This window comes from Bactrocera oleae, chromosome 4 (genome assembly GCF_042242935.1).
Source record: "Bactrocera oleae isolate idBacOlea1 chromosome 4, idBacOlea1, whole genome shotgun sequence".
Lineage (NCBI taxonomy): Eukaryota > Metazoa > Arthropoda > Insecta > Diptera > Tephritidae > Bactrocera > Bactrocera oleae.
The window spans coordinates 34,676,500-34,696,826 of NC_091538.1; the positions used below are offsets into that span (position 1 = coordinate 34,676,500).

At 30.8% G+C, this 20,327-nt stretch overlaps 1 protein-coding gene across 14 annotated transcripts; it reads left to right on the forward strand.

Annotated features, from left to right (window-relative positions):
- Positions 1-4,190: 4,190 nt before the first annotated feature.
- On the forward strand, positions 4,191-19,906 carry Sox14 (Sox box protein 14). Of its 14 annotated transcripts, none has more exons than XM_070107641.1 (4): positions 12,088-12,268; positions 12,937-13,101; positions 14,028-14,170; positions 16,879-19,906. In XM_070107641.1, the coding sequence occupies exons 2-4, from the start codon at positions 13,077-13,079 to the stop codon at positions 18,364-18,366; spliced, it is 1,656 nt and encodes a 551-aa protein (XP_069963742.1). In that variant the 5' UTR covers positions 12,088-12,268; positions 12,937-13,076; the 3' UTR covers positions 18,367-19,906. The 14 variants fall into 14 exon arrangements, with proteins under 14 accessions (XP_036224786.1, XP_014097924.2, XP_036224775.2 ...); XM_036368894.2 differs by lacking the exon at positions 12,937-13,101 and having other exon boundaries at positions 12,089-12,345; positions 13,758-14,057; positions 14,126-14,170; XM_070107644.1 differs by lacking the exon at positions 12,937-13,101 and having other exon boundaries at positions 12,089-12,345; positions 14,028-14,057; positions 14,126-14,170.
- The last annotated feature ends 421 nt before the right edge of the window (positions 19,907-20,327 follow it).

Sequence of the window (20,327 nt, forward strand, 5' to 3'; positions counted from 1 at the left end):
ATGGGACTGACAGATCGAGAAGACTGCAGGAAATGTTAAAAGCAAGGCTCCCGGGTCACAATGAAGCATCTCTTGTGCACTTGTCCCGCATTGGCAAAGCAGTGCATGGAGATTTGGGGGCCGCACGGTATGAGACACTGGAAGACGTATCAATAGGTCTGAATTGATTAGGAAAGGATGAGATTGTAAGAAAACAATAGTTCAAATTTAGAAATTAATTGGTTATATTTAGAAAAATACTACTGCAATTTTTGTATACACTTGTTACTATTAATTATATTCTTGCAACATGTTGCTACAGAGTATAATAGTTTTGTTCACCTAACGGTACATAACATTCTACTAACATTAAAATGTGAAATCGAACTACAACCACACCTACTTCCCATATAACACCATTTTAAATTCTTTCTGATTCTCTTACATTCTAGTATGCAAATCAAGCATCAATTAATATATTGGGATACAACTTTCCACGAATAATCGAACCAAAAGTGTTCAAGCCAATAGGTCCCGCTTATGTGGACCCCAGTACATATAGTTGACCTTTTACCGATATCAGTCAATGTGTGTGATACATAATTGAAATTTATAGAGGATCCTTTCCTGATATTGGTATGTCTGTTTGTCAAAAATGGGTTGAATCGGGTCAATACTTCCCTTAGCCCCCATAAACCTAATATAAAATTTTTCGAACATCCGCTTAACTTTATACCGCTTGACCAAAATGTGAGTTATCCTAATGAAATTGAGAGATCACGTTTTTCTACATATCTCTCTCTCTCTCTGTGTCTAAAATGATTCAAATCGAGTGAAAACTTGTTCAGATTCCTTATGACTAATAAAACTGATGTTTTAACGTCAACTCAATAATTAAATTTAGACTGTTCGGTTGAGTTGATATCACATACATATAACTTAATTTTAGCTGACGTGAACTAAACTATAGCAATAAAACTAAGTCTAAGTTTATGACATTCAATATAAGTCAAGAAGATACTAAATTTGATTGTAATGTATTCACGATTTGATCGAATAATGGGTGTTTAATTTTTTTGCAACATTTTTTAATATAAAGTTTTGCCAGCACTTTAAGGAATTTCCCGGGCTTTGATTCTTGCACGTTACAAGAGTATGCACGGTTACACACGAACTTAGCCTTTCCTTACTTGAATTAATTATTATTATTGGCTACTAGGCCAAGGCTAGTAGCCGCTTATTAAATTAAATTAAAACAACGAACAAGGAACAATAACGAACAAGCACGCTCTTGCAATTTGCATTGCAGGGAAATATTTTCAGGCGTTAGCAAAAACTTTAAAATAAAAGATAAGCAAATTAACTAAATATTTGTGATCATATTTGCTTATTCGATAGGTTAAAGATTCACTTAGATTTAACTTTACTAGCTTAAACCACTAGATTCATCATATTAGTACTATAGAAATGTGCACACAAATAAATAGAATCGGGGAAGTACACTTTATTGGCTATGGGAAGGAAAGTATACCGGAGAAATCATTGTATATAAAATATGGCTACCAAATAATTATTATAATAAAAACAAATATCGATAATCAAATGTACACAGCCCGCGAAAAATCAACCTTTTCCTTTGAAAACACATCGTACTTGTATATGGTACAAAGTTAACAGAAAGTTTAAAATTCCATAGGGGACTAGGTCAAGTACTGAAGCAATTTCAGTACCAAGCCGCATTATTATTAGTATTTCGAAGGTGGCACACAATTAATGCACAAATATGTACAAAGGTTCATTTTAATAATTTTATTTATGTTTAATTTGTCTTAGTATTGCAAAGTGAAAGTGAAAGTGAAAAGTGAAAAGTGAAAGTTCCTTAGACAGTTATCACACTCATATTAATTTTGAACATAATCTACATATCCATTAGCAAAGGGCATTTCAATTTTAATAGCAAAAGGCCTAGAAACTTGTAGTTTGATACCAAAATTAACTATTAGAATTGTATTGAATTAAATAGAAATATTTTCTCAAATTTATAAAATTAAGGAAAGTTCGTTTCGATTTTTTGAAATTGTATAATTGTTTCTCTCTGACTCTTGTATATTTTTTATAAAAAAAAGCTATTTAAATAAAATAAAATGCAAGTAAATTTTCAAAATATTTTTATGTGTAAGATTATATATGTATATGTTTACTTTTTCTGTAAAGTTATCACTTTTGATACATAATTATAAAAATATTTTTTATTCCATATTATTTAAATTGATATTTTCTAACAGAAATGATACTAATCAACAATTTAAGTTTTGAGTTTTTGAAATACTGTGTGGCTTCATACTGGAGATTCATACAAAATGCGTGATCAATTCGATATTGATCATACAATGACTTTGCCTTACTGTATACCTCTCCAAACATACTGAAGTCATACGATAATCTATATATATACGTATGTATATTCAGGACATTTCCGCAATAAATTAATAATCTCGCAACATGTTGCACTAAGTTTTGTTCACAGTTGTTTGTAGCACCCAACACTCATCGGGATGGATCTGGATTTATATATTTCAAAGTTATTGGATAAACGAGATAAATTGAATTCCGTCTGTTTATCTGTATAAGCGATAATTTAAGTAAAAATTAAGATATCCAGATGAAACTTGGTACATGTGTTCCTGAGCAATCTGAGGGGGTGATGAGAAAAATCGGTTCCGTGGAAACATGTTCCCAAGCATATTATCCCCTATATTTTAAATGTGGTGATTTTGGTGATTTGCATTCAACATTGTTGGTAAAATTTTACTAACTATATACATTATGAGGTAGTTTCGGGAGTCCGAGTGAAAGTGGAAAATAAAATTAATACAAAAACAAAACATTAAAATTAAATTATATTAGCGTTTTATTTCTTCTTGAAATTCAGATGTCTTAAATAACACCCTTCACATTAAGTTACGTAACCATATTTTTCAAAGCGCATCGACTTTATTCCTTCACAAAGCCTACAGCTTCCATGTATCGAATATTGATTGCATTTTTTTCTGCCTTCTTAGGTTTCCCTCTTTAATAATTCACAATTATTATTATTTACTCTTAATTACTCTTGTAAATAGTTTTTCAGCATGATTTTAGCACTTTAATTTACTTACATTCAGAACACTCATTTCCACTCGGAATTTATTTAAAAAAAACTATGGAAATTAAATAGTGAATAGTGATCTACTTTTTTATTGACCGATATATATATATAACGTCAACAGAGAGTTTGACAATAGCTTTATTATTGAACGGGTTTTATTTACTTTTAGCTTCAGGTCATATTATTAGAAGATCCTTCGTCCTGCAACAAAATAAAAAAACCGTCGTTAATCTACAGGAGATTACCCCAGAAGTACGTAGGGAAATTAGAAAATATTGATTCCTTCAAAAATTATAGTCATTTGAACAGAAAAATTTAATGTTTAGTCAATGGTTTCGTAATAGACTGGGCATAAAAGAACTTCTGAATCAATCGAAATTTTCCTACGACATAATATAATCTTTAACTGTCGGGGGTGAAGTGGCTATTGACTAATGATAGAAAAATGCTTTACTAGTTTGTGAGATTAACAACAATTTTGTTTATTTTTTTTCTTTTAATATTTCTTTACTTATTGAATCTGATATTTTTATAGCCTAACTATACATATAAGTAATAACATCGTAAATCTACTTAATAACTAAACAAGCGCTATGTTGTTGACGCCGTACCCCACATTTGAAAACTTCCAAATTGGCTTGGTATAGCAGAATTTTGTTGTCAGGGCTAACTTTATTTTTATTGAAAAGCCAATTACATTTGCTGCTTGTGGATATATGTTTTCTGTCCAAGTGAATGCCAAGATAAGGTGCATCATTTGCTTTCGATACTAAGATGTTATTCATTTTAATCGGCTGAAACATTTTTCGTCTTAGTGAAAATGTAACATGCTGACACTTTTGTTCATTTACATTTATTCGCAAGTTGACTAGCCATTCTTCGACCAAAGCTAAATGCTCGTCTGTACCCTATTTTATTTTGTTTTTACTTTTATTTTATATTTTTGTTTATTTGATTAAAATTAATCAACTTTATTCCTACAATAAACAATAGTACAACGATAATATAAGTATACGTACAGTGTCTCTAGACGAGTTCTCGAGTACTCCGCTATCAATAATTAGTAACATTTTGTTAACTAATGATAGTATGTATATCTTAGCTTAGTAGATACTTATATAGTATATACTTGTATTTGTTTGCAAGGAAAAGGTAAAAAAAAGATGCATAGATGCTTTTATAATATAAAATGGTTAAAAGAAGAACCAGAAATCCGACCAGATGTGTCATGGAGTGAACTACTTTTCATTATCATTTAATAGCCGTTAGCAGTTCTGTTTCGTCAATATTGTTTTAGTTTTGTCTCTAAATGAAAGGAATGTGTCGAAACGTGTGTTTTCAGCAGTGAGTATTTTCGAAGTGTCTACTTTGTTGTTAGCTCTTCTAAATATGTGATAGATTATTGGGATGTTGTCTTCGTTTTGGATGAAGCCATTTTTGTCCAACTAGATAAAGCATTCTGGTGGTACAAATCCGTTTGGAATAGCTAATGCGAAGTAGTCATCACTTTCGTAAAAAGAAGCTCTTATTAAAGTGTTATTGTCATCATATAGGATGCGACTTATATGCCTTCTAATTAGATTTATGATGTGACAATTAATTCTGGGATCGGAGTATTCTTCTCTCGAATTTTTTGAGTCTTTCCATATATGAAGGAGAGATATCAAACCAAATTGAACATTCATATGAAAGTATTGGTCTCACTAGTGATTGATACATGATAATGATGAATAATACATTTAGCCTGTTATATAGCAGTTTTGAGGAAAACATATTTTTATAAGAATAAAGAGCTTTATTTATTTTTAAGATTTGTAGGTTGATATGATCATTAAAATATAAAAACTTATCGAGGTGAATACCAAGATATTTGATTCTCCCCTTGCGCTGTCTTTGGATATTTGCTATACTGGATTTCATATTAAACTCCTTACATTTTTTTTAATGTTTGAGTTACATTTATTAAAGGGAGGGCGAAAAAAGATACTTTCGCATTTGTCAATATTCATTATAAAATGGCAGTTTATGTATAATCCTCAACCGTATTGTATTTGAGGTGCAGGTTACTATTAACGCTGTCGATCGTTCTGTCAGAGTGGTAAATGAGAATGTTGTCAGCGAAGGCTACAATGTTGTCCATTTTTTGTACTAAGTCGAGGATGAAAAGATTAAACAGAATTGGAGCATCCCTTGTTGCAGACCATTTACTTCCTGAAATACGCTACTGCTTTTTGTATTATTTATATGTACAGAGAATTTTTTGCCGGATATCATGTTATAAATAAGTGTAATCAGATGGAGAGGAAATTTATAGCTGATGAGCTTACATATTACCCCTTCAATCCATACTTGATCGAATGCTTTCTCAAGCTCAAAGAAACATGCACCTGTGACACATTTCTTATTCCAGTTCCTGTTTATTTCGGAGACGATAAGATTATTGGCATGTATAGTCGAATGCCTGTATTTGAACCCGAATTGCTTAGGACTTATTAAGTTGTTGGCTTTAGTAACTTTATTAATATTTATACTAACCGAAACTTCAAACACTTTACTAATATTTGGTAGCAGGCTAATTGGCCGAAAGTTTTTTAAGTTATTTTTGTCCTTATCCTTCTTGGGTATCACAATTAGCTTAGCTATTTTCCAGTTAGGTGGGAAGTAGGCATGTAAGATCGTATGAACTAACAAAAAAGTTTTCCGTTTGGTCGTTATTTAAATTATTGGCTATTTTGTTGGTATTGAAGTTTGTTTTGGTCGCTCGAGTGCTGTCGAATAAAGTTTTCATTTCCAAAAACTTTTTGAAGCATTCTTGTACCTGAAAGTGTACTGAATTGTTGGGTTTACTTTCTTTTGAAGCATGGACTGCTTCGAAATGAGTCCCGATTATTTCATTTATAAATTTATTGTTATTGATGTCGTAGTTGTTTTTAACTAAGTCTTTTTGTAGAAGCACGCGGTCCAAGCCAGCGTTTTGGATTATGTGGGATGAGTTTAAGGGGATATTTATACGACTGATTGTATTATTGTTATCTTTTAAACACAATTTTTTAATAACGGAAAATTTAGTTAGTCGTAAGGGTAGCAAGTCTTTGTCCGAGTTGGTTATTAAAATGTTTCTTAATATTGTCATCTATTAGTTTTTTTACAAGTTTCAGTTTTGCTATTTCTCCTTAAAGTGTCGTGGGAGGTAGATATGTTAAAGGTCGATTATGTTTTTTAATGACTGAAAGGATTTTACTTTTTTCTGCAGTTTTTTTATAATAGGCAAGTTTATAAGAGTTTGAGTAGGGCTATTGATTTACATTACATTATTTTCTATATGCATATTTTCTATGGCTTTCAAGACAATATTATTTAAATGAAGCAAATGATCAATCTCTGAGTTGCTCAAGTTTCTATCGCTTGGTACAATGGATTTATTTTGAAGTTGCATATTAAGGTCTTTTTTAAATTTTGTCCAGTTAGTTTTTTTGTAGTCAAGTGTGGTTTTTTTTGGGTTGCCTAACAAAGTCAAATAGTTTGTGTTGTCCCTATTAATCGCAACGATTTGAAAAGCGCAGTGATCGCTATCGTAATCAATGCATCTCAAGCAGTTAACTGTGTTGTTTGCTCTGTGAATATCTATTGAGATGAGAGACCGAAGCATAGGTACATGTTGCATCTGAACTTTAATTCGTTGGAGGTGAGCCAGTTTTTTAGGGCTTTACCTTTAGACTTGTTTTGTAGGTTCCCCAGTCTGTGTGTTTACTGTTGAGATCACCAGCTTATATTTAATAGTGGTTGGGGTTTTGTAGGTTTAAAGATTCGAAGATTGTGTTGAGTTCAGATTTGAATGGGTCGTTATTATTACCTGGCGGGTAATAGGCTGAAATTATATACATGATGTTATTTGGAGGCATATGTATTTTAATTACACAAGATTCTAAACAGGATAAGGCATCGATGTGTTGGTGGAAGACTTTCGTGTATTTTATATTTTCACTAACTAGAATTGCGGTTCCTCGCCCTCTCGTTGCTAACAATCTTTTCTGATTAAATTATACCCTATAAATTTAAGTTTGTGTCTTGTGTTAAGTTTAGTTTCGTTCAACAGAACAATATCGGGATTATTATACGATAAGAATTTACTTAGCTCTCTTCGTTTGTATTTCCAGCTGCTTCTGCAGAACTGTTAATAGTTTTCTTAAAGATAACATAGTATTTGTTAGTTCTTCGAATAATTGATTTTAAGAACTTTGATTATTGGTATCACAAAATTCACCAGTTGACTTTTTACAGACATTTGCGTAACTTAAATTGGAGTTAGTAAAATTTTGATTAGTATTTATTTTCGTAGCTATTAGGTTTTATTTTTTCAATCTTATTTTTATGTGAAGCTCTTTGTAGGATGCTGGTTGCCCAAATTTCTTGCACAAAACACAAAACACCTTTTCATTTTCGGTTGAGTTAGCGTCTAATGAGGAACAATCTTTGCTTTGGTAAGTTCCGCTACATTTGACACATCTTGGTGGTAGATTACAATTGGCTGCGCTGTGAAAGAAATTTTGACAGTTTATATATTGCGGAATCTCAGCTTTTCGGAGGGGTTCCCATTTAATGCAGTGGTATAAAACAATTTAGATTGCTTTCAATTCGTTAACAACATAGGTATTTTTATATTGCATTGCGTGGAAACTATTGTGGTAAATTGATTAACTTTAAGAATTTTTAGGTTATCGTTTTGATATGTTCATTAGAAATTTCTTCGGGGTAGGTATTGTCGTTTAGCCCTTTCAATAGATATGTTTTTGTTTTTAAACGTTTAGACGTCTAAGAATTGAATTTTACTTATGATTGATCTAAGTACCCTCGAACCTTTTTATAGTCTTCAATGTTGGTTAAAAGAATTTGTTTTTGTTATACAAGTGTTCTTTGATTTAAAATTGCGTTACGTTTACACCATCTTCTATTAGTTCCATTATTCGTTTTGATTCGATATCATATGTGTGTATTCAGGAATATTTTTGATGTTTATCTTTTGTTTGACGTTTGGGTTCGAATTAACTTCACCGTGTTGTTTTTGTGGGAGACGACAGCTGGAGGTATTGCTGTCGCTGCACTTTCTGATGGGATATTTTGTGTTGTATTGCAAGTTTCACTTTGTATATTTTCTTTGCTTAGATAATTGGATTATTATCTCCTAGATAGTCATCTAATGTAGCGGAAAATATGTATTGATGTTTTTGTTAGTTTTAAGTTTATCGTTGTGACATTGTTTGCAAAATTAAGCGCACTACGCTTACTAATTATAAAAAGGAATAACTGTACACTGATTATAAATCACGATTGGCACTTCAAGGAAATTAAATGAGTTTTATGATTTTCGTGATTTGTTGTTATTTTACAAACCGTAGTACGTACTTACGCTCTCGCCCACACAATCAGACCGCTCGTCTGTACCCTTGACGCTCTGATAGTACATTGTGCCATTCGAAAAAGTCGATGCTAATACATTATTACAGGTTGGAATATCTACTGTATATAAGATATATAGAGTTGGGCCTAACACACTCTCTGAGGTACACCAGCCCTTATCGGTCCTTCATCAAAGATGAAATTAGGATTATAATAAGACTCCTAATTGCTCGGTCTAATCGGATGATAATCACGCTCACTCCCCATATAACGGTTTTGTTAAAAACTACAATAACCAAACTTCAAAATCATTAACTAAATGCGTCAGAGACATAAAATTGTACATCCGGGATGTTATAAAAGGGCTTTATAGGAGCCGGCGTCAAAATTGAACAATGGGCGTGGCACCGCCTACCTTTATATAAAATCTCATATCTCCGGACCTTCATTTTATGCTATGAAATCAGGAAATAACCGCGCTCACTACTCATATTACGGTTATGTTGAGAACTACTAAAAGTGCGACAACTCACTGAATAAACACACAAAAGCCACAAGCATAAAATTTCACAACCAGGATGGTTGTCAACACCTGAAGGTACTTCCCCGGCTGTGATCCTTGCAAGAGTATAACATACAATTTTCGGTTATACCCGAACTTAGCCCTTCCTTACTTGTTTTGTATTATATTTATTTTACAAATATATCGAATAATTAAAATAGCAACATATGAAATAAAGTTGAAGAATATATAAATATATATTTTTTGAATACAATCCGCATTAAGAGAGTGAATTTACAATTTTATCCAACTATGTTACGTATGAATTTAAATCATTAAATAAATATACATGTATCTTTAATGAGCTTTAAAGTAAGTTCTGTCAATTTTTATCAGATTGAGATTAGGTTGAACAAACATTTTTACAAAATGTGTTTTTGTTGTTGTTGGGGCAAACCTTGTAGCTTAAATTTTGATGGGTGAGCATTCTTAAATCGTTCAGAGCCTCATTATTTTTCCTCTGGAGAGTTTCAAGAGGCAGTCAAAATACATACATACGTACATAAGCACGTAGATATGTGCTCAGTTTAATCTTTCTCTTCAAAGACATTTGTTAGACCAATCCTGAATACATCTAATATTTGCTGATATTTCCTTTTCCTTTCAATATTTGAAAAGGTAAAATAATTATGAACATGAATCACGTTTTAAATAAACAAACAAATATTTTATGATATGGGATAAACTTCCATAATTGGTTTTATAGTCTTTAAAAATCTCAATTTTTTTTACATAAAGATATTAATACTATTTTAATATTTATGACTAGATATTACATATGTGTGTACATAATAAAAAATATTACAGAAATCATCAACACTATCATCCACTTATTTATTAATACTTAAGTTAAAGAACTAATTTAATTACAAGGTACAATTAAAAAGTTCCAGAACTTTTTAAACAACGTGCCTTCTAGTGGCGCCATCTGTCTGAAATTGTTAACCCTCAATTGTGTATTCTTCAGTGTTGTCGTATAAAATTTATATAACAGCTGACTTGTATAACAGCTGAGATATCGCGCTACATGTGACATTACATTTGTAGTGTCGGTCGGAAAATGAGCATCGAACAAAGAGCCAACATTAAGTTTTGTTTTAAACTTGGTAAAACTTTTACCAAAACTCATCAAATGATGAAACAAGTTTATGGCGATGATTGTCTATCCCGTAGCTGTATTCACGAGTGGTTTAAACGTTTTCAAGAGGGACGGGAGGACTTGGAAGACGACGAACGTTCGGGCCGGCCAAAAGATGTTGTGAACGAAAAAAACACGGAAATTGTGCGTGAATTCATTAAAAAAAGAGCCGAAATCATCGCTTAAATATATGGAATCAGAATTATCAATATCCGCAGCGTCGATTTATCGTATTTTGACAGAAAATTTGGGCCTCAGAAAGGTTTGTGCTCGATTTGTCCCGCACACTTTGAAACAACACGAAAAAGACCTCAGAATCAGACAGATTTTTTGACTAAAAATCGCATTCATATCATCAACCATTCAACCTATTCGCCTGATATGGCGCAGGGTGCCATTTGTTTTTGTTTGTTCGGAAAACTAAATTTGGCCATGAAAGGAAACCGCTATGCTGACGTTGATGCCATCCAAAAGGCGACGACCGCCATCCTCAACGCTATACCGACAAATGACCTAAAAAAGTCATTCGATAACCTTCTTGAACGTGCAAAACGTTGTATTCAGGCGGAAGGAGACTATTTTGAAGGCGACCAATAAATTAAAAAAAAAATTATAATAATATTCGTTTTTCCTGAAACTTTTGAATTGCGCCTTGTATATTCTGAAAAGTCATTCCTTGCAATTGCAAGAAAAGGAAATCAGGCTATTGGAGCGATGTATTCGTTTATAGATCATTTCACTTCTGTAAGCCCAGGGGCTTTGTTAATCCTCCTTAATTCAACTGGGTTAGATAGAGTGATGTAATAAGAGGGGAGGGCACAATAGAATACCGAGCAGATACCTCATGCTAAATTTATCTATGAAAATTAACGTTTAATACTCCTTAATATATACATATGTATGTACTAATGTATGCACTGCTTTCAAAATAATAATAAAAGCAAAAATTCATATAATTTACGATATACATATGTTAATTTCGCATGAATTTGTTTATGTATGTATGTATATGTTTACTTTTATATGTGAATAGCAGGTAAATATATATATATACATGAATATACCCAAATACAGCGAGCATATACATATACAATAAATACAGAATGCGTATTATGAAGCTTTAAATACATATGTACATACATTATCCTAAAGTCTATAATTACTGTGTTCTAATAGATGCATATTTTCAATCAAAAAAGCTCAATATTGTGTTTTATATATGCATACAAAAATACAAGAATATGTGTATATTTACATGGATATATATTCTTATGCACATACATGCATATATACATATATAAATATCTAGTATCTACATTTTATATGTAAATATGCGCTATATCTTCAATGCATCTGCATGTACATACATTCATATATCCTCTTTGGATATGGGTTCTGCTACAAAACGCTTTGTCATTTTTACATATGCTAATATACACACATACACAAGTATTGAGGAATATTCCACACGGTCGACAGTCTTTTTTTGTACAAGCAAATGATATATATGTATTCGGATTCATTCCTTTCAAACCCTGCACGAAACATGTTCAAAATAACGCATATGTTTTGTTCTTCATATACATGTTAGCCCATAAGATTTAAATAAAATACTGCGCAGTTTAAAAAAGTTAACGGAGGTAATTATAAAATTCTAAGTAAAATTTCTATAATTTAATAAATTTCACAAACTACCCAATAATTATTTACATACAAACATATATTATATAGTTTCCTTATACTCTATAAAGTTCAATGAACAGCAGTTCTCAATAAATTTCGTGCTGGGTATTCTGGTTCAATACAATGACACGACTACCGTATGGTTAATACTAACCATTTACGACGTTGAACAGCTGATTCAGTGCAAAAGCATCGAATAACAACACAACAACGTTTCATAAAGTCACAAAATTGCAGTAGAAACTGTTGATTATCTTTGTTCGTTTATACGACGAATTGTAGTCGCAACTTTTGTTAGTGATTTTATTTAATATGCAAGTTTTCTTATTAAAAAAAAGTGGCTATAAGTGTTACAAAATCGGTATAATTTTTTAGAAAACCTTGGTGCTAGTTTCATGATTAATAATTAAAATAATCGGTTCACTAAAAAATTACGAAGTACGTTTTACGTACAGACATAAGTATATTATGTGCCTACCTTAATACATACATTGTATGTAATTGTATGCATGTAAATATTACGGAGTGGTTTTTTTATACAAAGTTTTGTCTGCCGTGTTTATCCAGATTATTCTGTAAAAAATTAAATATTACTAATTCATGCACATAAGTACAAATTATAATATAATAAGTTATCAACGGAATAAATATTTTGGACGAATACGATGACTTTTTCCATACACACATATTTGTATGTATGTGTAAATACATTCACTATTGCGAATGTGTACGTGCGATTTTCATCTGAATTATTTTTTTATAAAGGTGTAACTTAATTCAGGTTTATTCGACCTATAAGAACAATAATATAACAATCTTTCATAAATACATACATATTTACATATACATCTGCATATGTGAGTACATATTAATTAAATTTTCTGTCGAAAGAAAAATCTATAGAAATAGCTTATTAATATGACGAAACTAATACTTGCTAGGCTATGTATGCACATCTATATACAAAAATATTGAATACATATGCAAGTGTGTATGTAAGTAGATACATACATGCATTCTATAATACAGGTACCATGTGTTCAACCGAGTACTAAAAGATAATTTCGATCACTACTTTAATGAGTACACAGTAGAAAAGAGGATTATAATATGAGCCATTTAGAACGCTCAATCGAGAGTGTGGGAGTGTCTAAAATGTCGAACAAATAATGTTCTCTCTAGCATGGCATGAGGGTGAGCGCTCTCCAGATGATAAATTTAAAACTATGCCAAAGCTCTGTCCAAATAATTAAAAAACAAAACAGAACCATAATGTTTTCTATACAATCCAAATATTCACAAAAATACATATCTGTTTTTATATGTGAATTTTCAACAGAACAGAGTGCATATGAAAAAAATTCATTTTTAGTGTTTTTTTTTTAATTCCTTTAAATTCTATAAATGTAATTATTTATTTATGCTTTGAAGTAAATTCAGATTTTTTTTTACATACATATATTTTTATACATATGTATGTACATATATGAATATGTATATACAGACATGAAATTATATGAAGCGAATACAATGCTCATTTTACCTTGACTTATTATGACGTTGTTTATCAGTTCAACTGCAAATATACAACATTTATTATTAAGCAAAATATTATGCGTATACACATGCATACATTGTATTATTATAGTAAAGACCATATGTAAACATATCCCACACATATGAATGTATATATATACATATTCTATATGTATATGTTTTTACTGAATATAAATTTACTAACAGTTGACATATAGGTAAATACCTAAGCAGACCTAAACTTTTATATATGTACCATATATGCATACATTCACATACATATGTATATGTGTATTCTATATCCATATCTACAGTGTGTGAAATAAAAATATATAATGTGAAATCTTGAATCTAAGCACATACACAAACATACGTACATGTGCATACTATTTACTAATATGTATGCACGCCATAAATCAACACTGCCAATCATAAGCGCGCATTCAACAGTTTAAAATTTGCAAAACAATAATTAAACGCATATTAAACAGTTGATTTTAAATTTTTATAAAAAACTTTAATTCGTTGAGCATGTGATATTGAAGATTTATATTTTGACAAAATGGATGGTTTTAACTTTCAAGCTTTTATGAAATCCGACATGATCTCTCCTAGTAAGTCTCAGGAATTCGAGTATAATAATGGACATTTGAAATCTGATGAATTGATTTTTGGTTCGCAGCGCGTTAATTTGAATTCCAGCACACCTTATTCAGATGCGACCCAGGTAAGTGTGTAGATATGTACAGGCAATTATGTGTATTTATTATATACATACATATGTGTATCGGAAGACCGTAAAATATAAGCAGAAGTAGCAAATTAAAACATTTTAAAGTCTCGAAATTTATAAGTTGATAAAAAGTTAGTGCAGTTTGGATAACACGAAGGCGAAGAATATATTTTGAATGTGATGTAAATATTAATTAGATTAATTAAGGAAAGCAAGGAATGTTATTAAAAATTGCTATATGAACATTTAATATACACCATTGAAAATCAGAATTGGTTTGCAATTCTGACAACTACGCAAATCTGTCTTGGATTCCACAACACCCCTGAATAATTCCAAAACAGTTCGACTACTGGGTGAATAGAGAAACATAAACAAGCATACAAAGTAGCATTCCTACTCATCAAAAACTTTAACTGTTTATTATAAGTACATGCTTATACTATAAATCGAATTTTAAAAGCTTTCTATCGAGGCCACTGAACTTCAAAAAAAGCACGACCTATGTATGTAAACAATGCAGATGTATAAGCTTTCAACACTGCTAAAGTTCACATCGTGAACTGAACTGAAAATTAATTCGAAGTAGGATGGCTATTTCCAATAGAAATATTAAAGGAAATCACATTAAGCTTTATGGGTTCAGCATTGCATTCTTTAGCCTTTTCGCACGACCAAATTACCTTAGTACATTAAGATTATAATTGAGAAACCGGTTTTTACCTTTCACACAGCCGGTTACACGATTAACGATCAGCTGTTATACATTTTATTTGCTGTTCGTAAAAAGTTGGGAAAATGCGTGTATTAATAATATTCAACTGTTACAATCAGTACAATCTAGTTATGATTGGGCACTGGCTTTATTTAAAAAAGTGAAGGAACGAAACTTTTTAATATTACATCTTTATCAGTTGATTGCTATTTTACCCATAAAAACATTCAAGTTTACAGTGCGGACAACAACCTGCAGAATGGTATTCCAGTTTCAACTCGATTTGTATTCGATTTAGAATTAAAGTAGTAAGTTAAGACTTTTATTTTATATGGTAAATCGATCTAAATTAACGCTTTAATCGAACAAAGGCCGGTTAATTGATCAATTAGCACCTGTGCGAAAAGACTATTACTATCTAAGTTAATTATTCTAACTAAGAGCGTACATAAGTTTTAACGGAATGGGAGTTTATATAATAACTCGGCAATGGTAGTTAATAAACAATATTTGGGACATCTATCATAATGTGTTGCTATTACAAAATTTAATTAAAACATTAATTTAATAAAATTATTTTAATAATTGTCGATATATACTAATTTACTAGCTTCAGTCAAACGCGCCAAGTTCCTAAAATTTTTCTAATTAATATACAAATGTATGTGTGCATAAAAATGTTTCCTTATCTGTATTTACATTTTATAATTCACATTTATGTTCGTATGATCGAAGGATTTTTTTTTCAAAAATTTCCAATTGACCAATTAACTGTTGATTTTTTCCCAAAAATGTAGAAAAAAATTCGATCAGGCCCAGGACTATCTATTTATAAAACTAATTTTTTTTATTCGATTGATTTTAGATGAATTTCCAAATACTACCCCTAACCCCTTAATCATCCCACTGATAAATTTATTATAATTATATTTAATAAACAAGCACCTTTACTTATCTAATATTTATCACTAATGTAAATAATGTTTATAACAAAAGCCTATTTTCGTTGAATTCCAGTCAAAATGATAGTCTTGAATAATACACACGCATAGCCTAGAAGTGTTTTAAACAATCATATGTTACTTCATACAATAAAATTTTATACCTTCATGTTGCCGAAAGTTTTTTTCATCTAACAGCTGTTTGAATTATCTAAATATAATCAAAACTGGTATCAAGTTATATGAAAATGACGAAATGAGCTGAATTCTATAAATATTGAAATATTTTGATGAAAATAGTACATGTGTTCGTTGGCACTTTAAAGAGGTTGTTATTACAGTTGAAATCCATAATAAGCAAATTCCACCTCTATGGGCTATTTTACTGATAAGACTGCTCCATGGTAAACAATTAACCAAATCTCGTCAATACCCCATAAAACTTATATAAGGTCTTTCAAACTTTCGGTTGTATTTATACCATATTTATCGACAACGCGAATAATCTTAGCAAAATGAATTAAACGATTGAGCTTATACCACATACCATAAGCTAGTAGAATTTAGTGACATGAGTGTGTACAATACCTATGTATGGATATCCTTATCACTATTATGATGAATATAGAGATTTGTGTTGATTAAATTGATATTAGTATAGGTTAATATCTCGGCCATAATAAGTGAAGTAATGAAACTAAACGAGTCTTTGAGCTATAGCATAAATTAATAAGATTTTAAATATGATTGTAATCTATTCGCAGTTTTTTTATAAAGGTTTGCAAACACCTTATAATATTAATTGTTTCTTAATCCGTTCAAAATATATATTTTTAGTAATAATACCTCTCTTTTACCATTAAAAATATATCTACAAATTTTAATGATGATCCTTTAAATAGTTTCGGCGTGAAACCGTAACAAACATCCTTACATTCAGATTTATAATATTATATAATATATTAGAGAGCAGAGATGTATATATGTATATTATATATTAAAATATTTTTTCATTAATGTTTCATATATATGTGTTTCTTTTTCAGACGAAGAAACATTATCCTGGTCATATAAAAAGGCCAATGAATGCATTTATGGTATGGAGCCAAATGGAAAGAAGAAAAATATGTGAAAAGACGCCTGATCTACACAATGCTGAAATATCTAAAGAGCTTGGTAGGCGTTGGCAACTACTGGACAAAGAGGAAAAACAGCCTTATATAATTGAAGCGGAAAATTTACGAAAACTACATATGATAGAATATCCTGATTATAAATATAGGCCTCAGAAAAAGCAGTCACGATTTTTTACTTCAAGACATAGTAATGAAAAATCGTATCGCGGCGCAAAATGTCCTGAAAATTCAAAGAAAACATCAATATATCCGTCGCCTTTTTCTGAGCAAAAGAGTAAACAAGGTATAATTAGCGGCAGTATAGATGGAATTCAACGATGTAATCGAAGCTCGAAAAAAAATACTTGCAAGATCCCCTCTGCTAACCAAAAAAAAATAATTAAAATGAAAGAAGCGTCTCCTATATTTGACTCTACAGATATATGCTCAGGAGAAGACCCTATTAATTATTTACCACATAATGCAATTGAAAGAAACTCTTTCAGTGATACAAATATCTGTGATATTAACTCAGGGAATGTTGATAATATACCTAGTTTAGATCCTATTGAGCCGTCCGACTTTAATCATTTGAAAAGTGGCCCAGAATTTCCACTAGAAGATGTTTTAAAAATAATAAACTCTGAAAACTTTTTGGAACAGCAATTTGAGTTTCATAACCCCAGAATCGAGTTTTCTCATGAAAGCGAACTTAATCCTGAACAAATAAATGTTAACGATATTTCTCCGATCTCATGTTTCGAAAGCAGCAAGGAGGATAACATAGTAAATGATGCTAATTTACATCTTGCCAGTCATCACTCTCACCAAATGCAATATCCATATGGAACAGTGAAGCTTCCCGTTTTTAATTCCTTACTAACTTCGCGAGATGAAAACAACCCTCTGAGTATTATTAACTCTTCAACTGACGACTCAAACTGTGACATTATAAATCAATCCTTATATTGTACTGACGAATGCGAATCTGATAACCATGACGCAACGATGCAACAACAAACCATAACAATGAATATTGAGATTCATAACAGCAATCGTGTTTACAGAAAAGGTGGAAATAATGGGCTTATGGTTGGAGATGACGTATATGCAGTATCAATTCCATGTGCCAGCGGCGATAGCGATTGCAGTATTTTAACATCGCCGCATTCGCCACAAATAAGATTAAATAACACTAGTACAAGCAGTGTAATAGTGGATACAAGTTTTGCAAATATTTCTCCACTTTCAATTACTAACTGTAATCATGACATTCATTCGGAAAATCTTAATTTATCGAACTATACGTTCTATGATACCAATGGAGCTCTTCTTGCTTTTACCTATGATGACCTCCCACCGGAATCTTCCGGCAGCCATTTGGAGTTTAGCAATAGATATGAGTTTTCTAGTCTTTAAAATAGGACATATTCATTATAAAGTAAGGTGCGTTCAAGGTACGTAATAATTACAGCAGTACAGCAACTGTGCTGCATATTTTTTTATTTTTACTTTGCTGATGTGGAGCCAAAAATTTAGTGTGCCGATTATTTGCATATATTTCGCCCGTGCTGCAAGTTTTGCCAGAAATTCACTCATAACGTGATACTTTGACAAATTTTCAACACCGCTGTCGTGATTGCTATCTCGAAGGCACCCATAGTGTCTTTAAGTGGTACAGACAAATGTATATACGTACATAAATAAAACATTGTATATTAACCTTTAAATTCATGAAAATGTACTATGAAACTCTTAACAACAATTTAATGCAAATATCAAATTTAGGTTTAAGCATGTCACATGAAATTATACAAATTGTATTATTTTTTTTTTAAATCGATTTGCATAATGTTTCTTCAATACACGTAAATTCGTAAGTGTTGTCAGTTCAGGAACCTCTAATAATTCTTAAAAAAATGTATTAAAAGTAAAATTGTAAAATAATCACATAAAAATGTTTGCACGAACATTTACATATGTATTAAAAATTGCGATATATTATAATATTTTACTATCACATAATTATTGGTATTTGTGAGATGAAACTATTTCAGGGGCATATGTGCTTTTCAAGCATTTTAAGATTGAATTGTAATATTACTTTTAGTGGTTTGTAAAAATTAAAAAAAAAAAAAAAATTATTATCTACCTTACAATAAAAACATATTTTTTTATTACATATATATTGTATATATACAAACAGAGAAATTGCATTTTGAATATGATATGATCAACATGGATTTATAGGTATTTACGATATACATACATGTAAAAAACATATTTAGTATGATTTTAAATTCATTAATATGCATATACATATGTACTTATGTATAACTTAAATTATTACTCATACTATTTATCGTAAAAAAGTTTAAAGAATTAAGTAAAAAATAGGGCGTGAGTATCAAAAGATTCCATAATGGCTACTAACATAGGTATAAACATGGTAAGATAATGAAAAAGTTTTACAAGACAAGCCTCTATACATTATACAGTATTTCTTTGATCAACCTCGATATTATATTGTCAACTTGATATCTGACTACTTTTTGCCATATATTAGTGAACTCAGTCGACGACAGCATATATACACATACGTATACTCGTACTGTATATATGTCTATATTGGTTGTGATGGGAGATATTTTATTACATTATGCGATTATTAAGTGATCGGTCCCAATGTTGATAAAATCGTCATATATCTCCTCCTATAGATAACAATTTCAAACGCATTATTCTTATATTATTTGCAGACATCTCAAAATAGACGCCTTTACTTTTTACAAATAATATTAGAAACTTAGTATTTAGGCTTAGAATTAGTATTTAGCCTACCTACCTTTTTAAATGTATACGAGATTGTAAATTAAGTATAAAGTACACACTTTCGTCACAGGATTATTGTTATTAATTAAAAGTTTTTAAATATAAATATAAATGTAAAATTCATAGAGATTGTGAAATGAAATATTTGTCGGAATCTGAGTTGAAACTGATAAAAAATTGTAGTAGATGTCATGTATTTTGATATTAATGCCTGCTCAGACCATAATTCTTATTGGTTTGGATGTCATGGAAACCAATCTTAGCGTCTTTGATATTAGACACAAACCGAGGAATTCAGCGCTGGAACATTTAAAATATTACTTTTAACTTATAATATTTGGATTTGCTGCTAAAACTCTTTCTAACCAAAAGTGGTATTAAAAAATAAAGTAAGGAAGCGCTAAGTTCGGGTGTAGGCGAGTACTTTACACTCTCGGAATTTGCAAAAATAAAACATATACATATATATATGGGGGCTAGACCACGGACTAGACCGACTTCAATAATTTTAGACGCTTTGTTCCGTTTTCTTAATATATGGTTAAGCG